The sequence below is a fragment of the Ictidomys tridecemlineatus genome, chromosome 4, assembly GCF_052094955.1.
Source record: "Ictidomys tridecemlineatus isolate mIctTri1 chromosome 4, mIctTri1.hap1, whole genome shotgun sequence".
Classification (NCBI taxonomy): domain Eukaryota; kingdom Metazoa; phylum Chordata; class Mammalia; order Rodentia; family Sciuridae; genus Ictidomys; species Ictidomys tridecemlineatus.
Window position 1 is genome coordinate 172,895,745 of NC_135480.1, and position 13,979 is coordinate 172,909,723.

The 13,979-nt window shown below is 34.0% G+C and overlaps 1 protein-coding gene across 5 annotated transcripts in view; it reads left to right on the plus strand.

Annotated features, from left to right (window-relative positions):
• Positions 1-13,979, plus strand: part of Ube2r2 (ubiquitin conjugating enzyme E2 R2) — a 101,375-nt gene that overhangs the window by 65,315 nt on the left and 22,081 nt on the right. For 4 of the 5 annotated variants that reach the window (XM_078047746.1, XM_078047747.1, XM_078047748.1 and 1 more), the window contains 2 exons: positions 1,481-1,567; positions 12,701-12,798. In XM_078047746.1, coding sequence (XP_077903872.1) covers positions 1,481-1,567; positions 12,701-12,798 — 185 coding nt within the window. The remainder of the gene's footprint in view (positions 1-1,480; positions 1,568-12,700; positions 12,799-13,979) is intronic. The other variant, XM_078047750.1, reaches the window with a different exon arrangement.

The following is a 13,979-nucleotide window of genomic DNA, read 5'->3' on the forward strand; positions in this document are numbered from 1 at the left end:
AAGATACCTTTCTTTTTTAAATATTTATGTTTTAGTTGTAGTTGGGCACAATATCTTTATTTATTTTTATGTGGTGCTGAGGATCGAACCCAGGACCTCGCCTGTGCTAGGGGAGCACTCAGCCACAACCCCAGCCCCCAATTATTTCTTTTTCCTTAGTGTGTTTTATTGTCCTCCCACTCCCAACTCAGGCAGCTTTAAAGTTGAACAGGCAAGTGCCTCCAGGGAAAATGTTTTCTTATTGGTCAAGTTCCAAGTCATCTAGGTTATCAGTAGCTGTGTCTAATAATAACAGTTCCCTGGGGATAGTAAGGTTTAAGGAACTTCCAGGCCATAGTGTTTTCTTCTATGCCTGTTAGGTTTGAAAATGAGTTTTTTGTTTTTTTGGGGGGGGGGCGGGGTACTCAGGGATTGAACTCAGGGGCACTTGACCACTGAGCCACAGTCCTAGTGCTATTTTGTAGTTTCTTTAGAGAAACTAAAGTTGCTTAGCACCTTGCCATTGCCGAGGCTGGCTTTGAACTCAAGATCCTCCTGTCTCAGCCTCTTGAGCCACTGGGATTACAAATGTGTACCACCACACCCTGTGAGGTATTTGGTTTAAGGCTACTGCAGAGCTATAGTATTGAACTAGGCAGAATTAAACTTAGAAAGCTTGTTGTTCTTATTGTGCCTTAGACATTTTCATTGAATATATACTCCCTGAATTGCTACAAGCTTTTGGTTGTCTTCTAGAATTCTGAAAACATTGATTCTTACAATTTTGGGCAATTTTCTCATTTCTTTTGTACAAGAGAGAATTTTCAAGGGTCATTTTTCAGAATTCCCTGCTATTTTAAATGAGAATCTTTCCACGGACATTCGCTATGATAGTATTCATGATAACCGAAGAGTAAGAAAACAGTCTAATGCCCCCAAATCAGAAAATATTTTTTAAAAATGATTCATCTAGATGGAATAATATGTTAATACTAACAACTTATGACATGAAAGGATACTTATGAGATTATAGGTAATAAAAAGCAGAGTACAAAATAGGGTATGTTCAAATATTTAAAGATGAATTTTATAAGGAAATGAACATGTATAAACCTAAAAACTACTGAAAGGAACTACATCAAGGTGTTCCATTTATTTTTTCTGAGTAAGGGGGTAATTTTTAAATTAAAAAGTTAAAAACATCTTTGTTCTGTATTCTATAAACGGATACAAAAATACACATATCAACCTATGAATTAAGAATTATAATAGCTGTAAATGGCTATGAACTTTGATTTAACATAAATATTTGAAGGCATGCTTTGAGAACATGCTCGTAACCCTATGGCACTGGGGATAACATAGTATAAATGAGTTGTTTTATTCTTAGGTTTGTATTCTATAGAAAGAAGCTTTGATTCTGTGTGGTGTAATTGGGTAAATTATTAGGCAGATGAATAACTTGTCTCATTTATTAGCATTTATTTTTTTTCCTTTACAGGCACATATTAAATTTCCTATTGACTACCCATATTCACCACCTACCTTCAGATTCTTGACCAAAATGTGGCACCCCAACATTTATGAGGTAAGAGATGTCCATCATATATTTCTCTGCATATTTATTTCCCATATTAATACTTTTAAAAATAGCCTGTTGGCTGGGGTTGTAGCTTAGTGGTAGAGCATGTACTTAGCATGCTTGAGGCCATTGGTTCAATCCTCAGCAACACATGCGTGTGCGCGTGCGCGCGCGCACACACACACACACACACACACACACTGTATATCTCTGTATGTCGTGATGGTAGTGCTGTAGCTACAGAGAAGTATTCATGATTTTTCACTTTTATTTAGGAATCTCTGATTTAATTATTTAAAAATTGAGGGTAGTTTTATAATAGCCCGCATATATTCAAGTTAAGATTGAGGCTTGAAATCTTCCCAGCTGGTTGCTAAAGATTATTATGCACATGTGTTAACATTTGCATTTTTTAAATTTAATAGATAAAGTAATACAAATTTATTTGTGTACTTATCCTCTAACTTTACAGCAAGGGTCACCTGTTGCTATGTCAGAGATTCAGCTTTTTGGGGGGATTTATCCTACTACATTTGGACTGGCCTCCTTTCAGGAGTTGCTGCTGAGCATTTGAGAGCCTCTTTTGGAATAAATCCAAGGTGAGGTTATTCTGTTGGACAAGTCAACATGCCTGAAGGAAGCATTTCTAGTTTTGTTGATTGAAACATACCTAGCTTTGGGCTAATTCATGAGGATGTTAGAATAATGCATTAGCACTTTTGAGCAGAATTATTATTTTCTACAGTTTGCTTTTTCTGTAAGATATCTTCAGTTTTCTTTGCTTTTTCACACAGGACAAACTAGTGCTGAAAGGTAATGTAGTTTTCTTGCCAGAAATTAGCTCCCTTAATATTGTTTCTTCTTTTTTAGTACTTAGCATAATCATAATTCGGTGATTCTACTGTCCTGTGTATCAAAGTTATTCTGTTGTAGGGAAGGGTCTGTAGAAATAACTCATTGTTTCATGAATTTAAATTGAATTCAATATTCACAGAATTATTTTGGTATTTATCTTAGTCTATCTGGGCTGCTACAACAAAGTATCTTAGACTGAGGAATTTACAACCAACAGAAATTTATTGTTCACAGTGCTTGAAACCTAGGAAGTCCAAGATAAGCCATCAACAGATTTGGTGTCTTGTGAAGCTCTTGCAACTATAGTAACAATAACAAAACCTACACAGTATAGCTAGGCTTAAGGTAGCAAGGGAAAAGTGAAGACCAGCCTTTTGTCTTGCTATCAAGAACAAAACCTTAAAGTCATATACTAATTTATTCCTATCACAGTTATCTGAGACCTCTCTTAAAAAAGACATAAAACAAGAAAAAGGACTCAAAGCTCTAAAGAAGGTGTAGTTGTTAATTAAATTCCTTTTAGTCTTTCACAACTTAAGCTATTGACTTCTCTCAAGAGTTAGCATTAGATGGTGATATTTAAAAATACCTTTTGCCTGGCACAGTAGTGTATGCCTGTAATCTCAGTGACTCAGGAGCCTGAGGCAGGAAGATTGAAAGTTTGAAGCCAGCCTCAGCACCTTAGCCAAGACCCTATTTCAAAATAAAAAATAAAAAGCTAGGGATGTAACTCAGTGGTAAAGCAGCCATGAGTTTAATTCCCAGTACCAAGTTTTAAAAATATGTATGTATAGAATATAATATTCATAATAATTTTTTCTCCAATAAAGTACATACATTTCCATACTTTTTTTTTTTTTTTTAAATAATGGGGATTTAATTCCTGGGCACCTTATCACTGAGCTGTATCCCAGCCCTTTTGATTTTTTTAAATTTGGAGACAGTACTGCTAAATTGCCTAGAGCCTCACTAAGTTGTTGAGGCTGGCCTTGAACTGCAATCCTTGATCCTCTATCTCAGCCTTCTGAGGGCTTGGGATTATAGGTATGCACCATCATGCTTGGCCAATTTTTTTTTTTAAAGAGATAATTTTTTTAATATTAATTCTTTAGTTTTCGGTGGACACAACATCTTTGTATGTGGTGCTAAGGATGGAACCTGGGCCGCATGCATGCCAGGCGTGAGCGCTACCACTTGAGCCACATCCCCAGCCTCTAATTTTTGTTTTTAATGAAGCAATAGATCATAATTAGAAATAAAATTTGAAGCTGGATATAGTGGCACACGCCTATAATCCCAGCTATTTGAAAGGCTGAGGCAGAAGGATTCAAGGCCAGCCTCAGTAATTTAAGAGAGACTTTGTCTCTTAAATTTCAAAAGGGCTGGTCTAGGTACTAAGTGGTAGAGCCCCTTGGGTTCAATCCTTTACCAAAGAAAAATTTTATATATAGTCAAAAGCATCATAAGTGACTGTAATCACATGATTGGCTGTACTTGGGAAATGATATTAGAATGATATTTTTTGAGCCAGTGTCAATATTCTACAAATCTGGGATTGATGGTTCTTGGCCAAAGGTATGCTCTTGAGTTGCTTTTTTCTTACCCATGATATAAACAATGGACCTTGATATCAAATTGCTAGTCACTAAATTACATACTGCAAGGATATTTGTATCTGAGGAGGGAGTGTGAAACAATTGTCAACAACAAAACAAATACAAAAGCACAATCCAATTTAAATTCTAAAATATATGAATTGATGAATTAGTTTTTGCAGGTTAACAAACATTTAAAAATGAATATTATAAAGATTGTTATCAATAGAAAATAGATCAATTGTTACATTAAGTTTTTTTTTGGGTGTGTGTATGTGTGATACTGGGGATTGAACTCACAGCTTTTGTGTATGTGAAGCAAGCACTCTGAGAACTGACCTATATCCCCAGCCCTACATCTAGTTTTAAAAATCAGGAACTTTGGTTATAATTTATTAAGCACTTCAGTTCAAAAAATTGTAAATACTACTCTTTGAATGAATTTAATTATTTAAAAATTTCCCGTATCATTACTGTGTCTTTGAAATTTATGATTAATCAAGGGAAAAAAAGAAAGGAAGGAATTTAATATGAATTTTCTATATGACTATATTGCACAATTCATTCTCTGCTTTGCAATATGTTAAGTGAGTTTTTAAAAGTAATAGTATGCTGTTACATATTATTGTGAGTTCAAAAGTGGATGATCAGTGGGTCTCATTTGCTTCACAAACCGTATTAAAATCACATATTCACATACATTTCACTGAAAACCTCACAGATAAGGGAACTCAAAGTCTCACTGCTCATTGTATTAAAAAAAATTTTAATAGTGGACTTTATTTTTCAGAGCAGTTTTTGGTTCAGTGCAAAACAGTGAAAGTATACAAAAGTATTTAATATTTAATGATCCTTTTAGTTCTAGCGTGTATAAAACAGTATAGAGCTTTCCTTCAAAAATATAAAGATCTTGGGCTGGGGATGTAGCTCAAGCGGTAGCGCGCTCGCCTGGCATGCCTGCAGACCGGGTTCGATCCTCAGCACCACATAGAAACAAAGATGTTGTGTCCGTCGAGAACTAAAAATAAATATTAAAATAGTTTAAAAAAATATATAAAGATCTACATATTTTTGAAGTACTGTACAAATCATTTCTCCTGTATAATGCTGATAAATAAATGTCACTTACATAGTCACAAAATAAAGCTTATAATATAATAAGATATTGTACCTCAGACTACCTGGTAATCCATATGAAAATATTTTGCTATTTTACATTAGCCTTTAATTCTGGAGAATGACTCTTGATTCTTTACCCAGTTGAGTCTAATACTAATCTCTATAGCCCCCCACAGTGTAAGGGTATTCTAATTTGACTATTCCAGTAGCATCCAGCCAGTTTGTGTGTGTGTGTGTCTCTGTCTTTTAATATATTTATATACACACACACACATATATACTTTTTAGTTGTAAATGGACACAATACCTTTATTGTATTTATTTATTTATTTGGTGCTAAGGATTGAACCAAATCAATCCTCACATGGGCTAGGCAAGCACTCTACCACTGAGCTACAACCCTAGCCCAGGGCATTTTGTTCTTATTTATTTATGTATATATGTGCTGGAGTTTGAACTCAGAGCCTTGTGCATCTTAAGCAGCATCTGTTACTGAGCTATACCATACCCTGACTGTGGACATGATTTTTAAGTAGTAATTGATTTAATAATAGTTTTAAAATAGACCTTATGATTTTAATATGCTTTTTCTAAAGCGTTGCCTTTTTTTTTTTTTTTTTTTTTTTGTACTGGGGATTGAAGTCACGGGCACTTGACCACTGAACCATATCCCCAGCCCTATTTTGCATTTTATTTAGAGACAAGGTCTCACTGAGTTGCTTATTGCCTCACTTTTGCTCAGGCTGGCTTTGAACTCATGATCCTCCTGGCTCAGCCTCTACAGCCACTGAGATTATAGGCTTATGACACTGCACCTGGCCTAAAACATGTTCTTTTAGTCACTTGTGGCTAAAAATATAGATGGGTGGCCTAGATGCTACTAATTCATTTACTCAGTCTTTGTGCCCTCATTGTGATGGAGAGTGGGAGCTAGTTCTCTATTGTCTCTTATTCTAAGGGCACTAATCTCATTAGACCAGGGCTTTACTTTTATGTTCTCATCTAACCCCAAATAAATTTTGAATTCAAAAATCACATAGGGGGCAAGAACCTAATATATGAATTTGTGGGGAGTATACAAATACTCATTTCATAACATCAGATAAACTGATGTTATGAAATGAGTATTTGTACTGATGTTATGAAATGAGTATTTGTATACTAATTTGTATACCTAAATTTCCTAAGAATTTGCAGTGTTAAAGGTTTTTGCAAATTCTGTAGAACCATTGCTTTTGAAATAAAATTTAGGCCAAAAATTCTGTTTTTTTTTTGTTTGTTTGTTTGTTTGTTTGTTTATTTATTTATTTATTTATTTATTTATTTATTTATTTATTTATTTATTTATTTATTTATTGTGGTGCTGAGGATCAAACATGCTAGGCAAGCACTATGCCAATGAGCCACAACCCCAGCCCCAGTATAGTTTTTTTTGACAATATTAATTCTGCCTATCCAAGAACATGGGAGATCTTTACATCTTCTAAGATCTTCTTTAATTTCTTTCTTTAGTGTTCTGTAATTTTCATTGTAGAGGTCTTTTCACCTCTTTCGTTGATTCCCAAGTATATTATTTATTTTTTTGAGGCTGTTGTAAATGGGGTGGTTTTCCTAGTTTCTCTTTCAGGAGATTTGTCACTGATGTTCAGAAATGCCTTATTTTTTATGTGTGTTGATTTTATATCCTTCATGTTTTTATATGTAAATAAATAAATGAACAGGGACGGAAAGAAAGAAAGTATATAAGTATATGGGAGGGCTGGGTTCTCTGACATGTATCTTGTGTGATAATAATAAAATTATTTATATGTAATAAATGGCAATATTTTTAGAATAAAACAAATGGAAGCACATTCTGCTCCATTTCTTTTGATCATTTGCATGATTGAGTCTGTATAATTAAGTATTGAGTTATTCTTTTCCTGGTGGAATTTACTTGTAGAGGTCTTACGATGACTTCTCTGAGAATTAACTTTAATGTTTATACTAAGTAGAAATTAATAACAAACCAAAGGAATCACATTAGGATTGATTACATAGAAAATTGTAATATTGCATTGCCTTATGATTTTTCAAACTAGGAAATAACTGCCTAAGTTCATTATATTAAATATACTTCATGTAAGTTTAAAATAAATTTTTAAAATTCATTCTTTTGGGGCTGGAGATGTGGCTTAAGCGGTAGCACGCTCGCCTGGCATGCTTGTGGCCCAGGTTCAATCCTCAGCACCACATACAAAACAAAGATTTTGTGTCCGCCAAAAACTAAAAAGTAAAATTCTCATTCTCTCTCTCTCTTAAAAAAAAAAAAAAAAAAAAAGAATCATTCTTGTTTTTGTAGTACTGAGGGTGAAACCCAGAACCTCACATATATGTTGGGCAAGAGTTTGATTACTGAGCTCCATTCTCAGCCCTTAATATAAACTTAAAAAATTTTAATTCAGTATGGTAATGATTAAAATGCTGCAGTATTTCAGTGTCTATGTATTTTTTACATCCATTTCTTTAAAAAAAAAACATGTTTTAAAGGCTCTACTTGGTGGTAGCTCCCTTGCCTAGTATGTGTGAAGTCCTGAGTTCCATCTCCACTGCTGCAGCAACAACAAGAAAGTTTTGAGATCATTTTAAAGTTACAAAAATAGTACAGACAGTTCCCATGTATTCTTTATTCAGTCTTCTCAGTGATAAATCTATTTACAACCATTTTAAATTTATCAAAACTAAGAAATTTCATTTAGTATTATCAACTAACCAACAACCTTTGGACTAAAGTACAGAATGGGAAACTTACAAACACATATTAATTGCCATATCTACTCTATTTCTCTGGGTATTCCAAACCATACTTTCATTTTGTATTATTATTAAATAATCAGAAATGAGGTTGAACTATGACTTTTTTTTTTTTAAACTCTGTGATTTACTCACATAAAAGTGCCAAGTGTTAAGATTTTGTTATGTTGGGCTGAGGTTGTGGCTCAGTAGTAAAGCACTTGCTTAGCATGTGTGAGGCACTGCGTTTGAGTCTCAGCACCACATTAAAAAAAATAAATAAAGGTATTGTGTCCATCTACAACTTAAAAAAGGAAAAAAAACCCACAAACTTTATTTTTAAACAAAGACAGTGTTTGGGGGGGAAAAATAAGATTTTGTTACGTCGTCAGTAATAATGTCCAGAAGCAGTGGTATGCACCAGAAATTGGTAGACTGAAGTGGGAGAATCACATGCGTCCAGGAGTTAAAGACCCTGTCTCCCACCCTCACCACCACCCCCCAAAAAAAAATAAAACAAAAATTAGTATTAATGATGTTCATTTTATGTATATTTGTATTGTAAATTATAGATTTCAGTTTTACATGATTTTACTCAGTTGTATTTAAGAAGGGACCTGAACACATGAACATGAATATTTTATTATTTAATCAGAAATGTGTAAGCCAAGTAGTATCTCATTTTGGTTTTGATTTGCATTTCTCTAATGACTAATGATGTTGAACATCCTTTCATTCTCATTTTGGCTAGTTGTGTATTTTCTTTGGAGAAATGTCTGTTGTTTGCTCCCTACTTCCCTTTCCCTTCCCTTTGCCCCTCTCTGCTACCCTTCCCTTACTTTCCTTTCCTTTCTGACAGTCTAGATATTGAAATCATATATATGATTTGCAGATATTTTCTCCCATCCAATAGGTTGCCTACTCACTTTTTTGTTAAATGTCCTTTTTTGTTGCTTATGATTTTTTTGTTATCTGAAAATCTACCAAGTCTGAGGTCATGAAAATTTATCCCTATGTTTTCTTTTAGGAATTTATGATTTTAGCATTTAGATCTTTGATCCATTGTTGATTTATTTTTGTATATGATTTCAGGTAACAGTTCAATTTTATTCTTTTGTTTAAGGAAATCCATTTATTATTTGTTGAGAGACCAGGGACCATTCTTATCCCATTGAATAGTCTTGGTTTCTTCATCCAAGATCTGTTGACAAGCCACCAGTGGTAGAGCTCACCTGCAATCCTAGCAATTTGGGAAGCTGAGGCAGGAGGATCACAAGGTTGAGATCAGCCTCAGCCACTTGGCCAAACCTTGTCTCAAAATAAAAATCAAAAAGGGTTGGGGGACTGGGGTTGTGGCTCAGTGGTAGAGCACTAGCCTAGCATGTGTGAAACACTAGATTCAATTCTCAGCACCACATATAAATAAAATAAAAATAAAGAGTCCGTTAACTTAAAAAAAAAATTTAAAAAAGTGGGGGTTTGGGGATGTGGATCAGTGGTTAATCACTCTTGGGTTCAATCCCTGGCACCCCCCACCCCACCCAAATGTCTATTGACTATAGACATATGGGATTATTTCTGGACTCTTAAATTCTTTTCAGTTGATCTATATGTCTGTCATTATGGTAGTATTAAACTGTCTGGTGACTGTAAGCTTTGTAGTACATTCTGAAACAAGGAAGTATGAGTCTTAAAATTTTGTTCTTTTTCAAAACTATTTTGACTTTAGTTCACTTAAATTTCTCTATAAATTTTAGGATGACCTTGTCAGTGTTTGCAGAAATGGAAGGTAGTGTTTTGATAGGGTTTGTGTTGAATTTGTAGTTTAAATTGTGGAATATTACCATTTTAACAGTGTCTTTACATTTTTTGGGGTCTTTTCAAGTTTCTTTGAGCATTGTTTTATTTTTTTCAATGTACAGGTTTTTCATGACCTCAATTAGATTTATTCCTTTAAATGCCTATAATGAATGTATTTTAAAAAATTTTTTAGTTGTAGATGGACATAACTTTAATTATTTATTCATTTTTATGTGATACTGAGGATCAAACCCATTGCCTTACATGTGCTAGGCAAGTGCTCTACCACTGAGCCACAACCCTAGCTTTTATGAATGGATTTTTAAGAAACTGTTCTTTTTAAGGGTGATTTGCTGATATATGGTAATAACACTGATTTGAAGACTAGGCACATGGTATGCACCTATAATCGCATGCACTCATGAGGCTAAGGCAAGAGGGCTCAAACTTAGGGAGACCCTGTCTCAAAAATGAAAGATTAAAAGGATTGTAGATGTAGCCTTGGGTTCAATCCCCAGTACTGTTAGAAAAGAGAAGAAAAGAAAAGAAAAAGCTGAGGATTTACTGTGTGTCTTAAAACTTCCTAAATTTCTTATCTCTAGTAGCTTTCTTATTGATTCTTTGGGATTTTCCATGTGTAGGATCATGTCATCTGTGAATACAAATGATTTTAATTCTTCATTTCAATTCATATTTCTTTTATTATTTATTGTCTAATTGTACTGAGTAGAAACAATATTAGGCTGGGCCTGGTGGCATGTACCTGTAATCCCAGTGACTTCAGAGGCTGAGGCAGGATCACAATTTGAAGTCAGCCTTCACAACTTAGTGAGATATTGTCATAAAATAAAAGAGGGCCTGGTGGTATAGCTTAGTGGTAGAATACCCTCTTGGTTAAATCCCCTGTACCATGAATGAATGAAAAAAAAAGTAAAAACTGTTAGATAGCAGTAGTTCAAGTGAGTGTCCTTTTCTTGGTCTGCTCTTAAGAAGAAAACTTTTATTGTTTACATTTAGATAGGAATGTAGCTCTGGATTTTTTTTTATTTTTTAATTTTTACAAATGCCCCTTTTCATGTTATGATAGTTTCTTTCTGTTCATCGTTGAAATTTGTCAAATGCATTGTTTGTATTAATTAAAACACTCCCCTGTTTTGGGAAGGGATATTGGAGAACACACTCAGGGTGACTTTCTTGCATGCTAGGCAAGTGCTGTACTACTGAACTATATCCCTATCACTTTTTTTTTTTCTTTTGAGACAGGGTCTCTGTAAGTTGCCTTAAACTTTCCATGCCTCATCCTCTCTGGCAGCTGGGATTACAGGCATGTGCCAACCCCTGGCTAAGATGCCTATTTTAAAATATGCAAATCTGTTTATGTTATTCCATTACCCAGAATTTTTAGTTACATACATTTAAAATTCCAAGCAATATATTATTCTGACTTGATTTTTTTGTGCTGGTTTTACTGTTTTGTTCTGTTTTTGACTTCTGTACTCTTTTCTTCGGCAAAACTAGAATGTTCACTGTTAAAGTAGGTAAAATAATGATTCTCCCCAAATGCTGACATCTGAATCCTTCAAATCTGTAAATATATTACATGTCAAGGGGTAATTAATATAGATAACCAGCTGACTTTAGGAAAATTATTTGGGATTATCTGGGATGTCTGATGTAATCAGAAGAGTCCTTAGTAGAAGGAAGAGACAGAAAATGAGTTAGAGGAAATGTGATTCTGGAAGAAAGGCCAAGAAAAATAAAACAATGCTTTGAAGATAAAGGATGCTAAGGGGAAAAGGTAGTTTCTCTCTTTTTTAAAAATGGTATGTTTTGCTTTATAAATTGGCCTGTCAATGTAAGATAATGAATTTGTTGTTGTCAATGTAAGATAATGAATTTATTGCAATAAAAAACAAATACAAGTACCAAAGCATTATTTTACCATTGTGTTGGTTTATTTCTCCAAACTTATGTCTAAATTTCCTTTAAGTTGTTAAAGTTGTATTTGTTATTACAGACCCATCCCAAATCCCCACAACTACAAGTCCTTCTACTTTACCTCCCTTTTTTCATCTGCCCATATTTAGTTTTTCCTTTGGGATCTACATGTACTACAAAGTTTTAGAATATAGTTATTTAAATTTCATTTTATTAAAAATATTTCATCTTTTAAAAACGATACATTTATATAAATGTGTTTTGTATATCTGTCTTATCTATTGAATTAATACTCTGCATTGCCCTTTTTATGCCATCCTTATGTATTTGAAATAATCTTAATGTAATTCTGGATTAGGTCTTTAAGTTCTATAATTTACGTTTGTGACACTAAATAAAATAACCATAGTGGTGAGTTCTTGTAACTGTATATTTAGGAAGTATCATGTTTGTCTTTTTTTAAATACTTTTTAAAAAATATTTATTTTTTAGTTAGACACAATACTTTTATTTATTTATCTTTATGTGGTGCTGAGAATCAAACCCAGGGCCTCGTACATGGTAGGCGAGTGCTCTACCGCTGAGCCACAACTCTAGCCCCTCATATTTGTCTTTTCTTTCTTTCTTTTTTTTTTTTTAAAGAGAGAGTGAGAGAGGGGAGGGAGAGAGAGAGAGAGAGAGAGAGAATTTTTAACATTTATTGTTTAGTTCTCGGCGGACACAACATCTTTGTTGGTATGTGGTGCTGAGGATCGAACCCGGGCCGCACGCACGCCAGGCAAGCGCGCTACCGCTTGAGCCACATCCCCAGCCCCTGTCTTTTCTTTTTTTTACTTAATAGTTTATTTTATGGCCTTATAGGTGTTTCTTTTTTTAGCTAAGAAATATGTTTTAGAGATGGTTCAAATGAATATTATGCTAGAAAAAGAATTGTTTTCTCCCTTAATTAATAGCATGCACGTTTTTAGGAACAAAGGAAACTTAAATAGAACTGATATGTACCTTTTTGTATGGTATGGCACTGTGGGATATTTACTAAATATGATATTGTGTTTTGTAGAATGGAGATGTATGCATTTCGATACTTCATCCTCCTGTAGATGACCCACAGAGTGGAGAACTGCCCTCTGAAAGGTGGAATCCTACTCAGAATGTGAGGTAAGGTGTTAAATTAAGAAAAAATTTTTAATTTTTGTTTTGGTTTTTGCTCTGGCTGACCTTGAACTTTGCTTAAGCAATCTTGCCTCAGCATCCCAAGAAGTTACTAGGATTACAGTTACATAGTTACACACTACCTTAATAATGGTCTTTTTTGTGTGTGAAATTCTCATTTTTCCTTTTTTTTTTTTTTTTGCCTCTAGTCAAATAAGATTATATACTGTTTTTTTAAGCTATTCAAAAAAAATCCTTCCTGTTTGAAGTTGTTTATCTTCATTTAGAACTTTATGTATGTTTCTTTCAAAATGTTTTTATTTACTGAGGAATAATGCATGTGATTTTTATTTCCCTGTGTTCACTGTGGAAGGAATTTTATAAACATGGATTCTTCCTCTTACATTGTCATAAGTTCTACCTTGCTTCTTTGGACCCTGTGACTTTTGTTATTTCTTTAATATTCTTATTACTTTTTGCAGACAGATCTTAAGACTTTACAGACTCAACTGAGTTTATTTATCTGATGCCTTTTATTTATTTAGTTAGCTTTGTGTGTGTTTCTTTTGAAGTTTGGAAGACATATTTCATGTGATTTCTCCTTTGACTACTCATCTCTTGATTATTTATCTAGATTGATATTTCATCATCTTTCGTTTTTATGTATAGGGGATGGTCATACTGCTTAAGAAATTTTAAAACCAGTTACACTGTTGATCCTATTAAATATATTTAAGAAATCACTTATACAATTAAAAACTAATTTTGTGCTGGTATAGTTTATATGAGGTCCTAGGTTCACACCCCAGCACACCCCCTAATTCTATATTGAGTTATTGCCATTATCATTAATGTACTGTTGATTAAAAACACTGTCATTTGATGATACTTTTTCTTTCTTTCTTTTGGGTAGGGTAGCAGGGATTGAACTCAGGGGCACTTGACCACTGAGCCACATTCCCACCCTTATTTTGTATTTTATTTAGAGACAGGGTCTCATTGAGTTACTTAGAGCCTCACTTTTGCTGAGGCCTGCTTTGAACTTGCATTCCTCCTGCCTCAGCCTCCTGAGCCACTGGGATTACCAAACTCAGGGCCTTAGGCTTGCTAGGCAAGCACTCTATCAGTGATGTATACCTTTAGCCTCAGGAAATATATTAATCAGATAAACATTTGTTCTATATTAG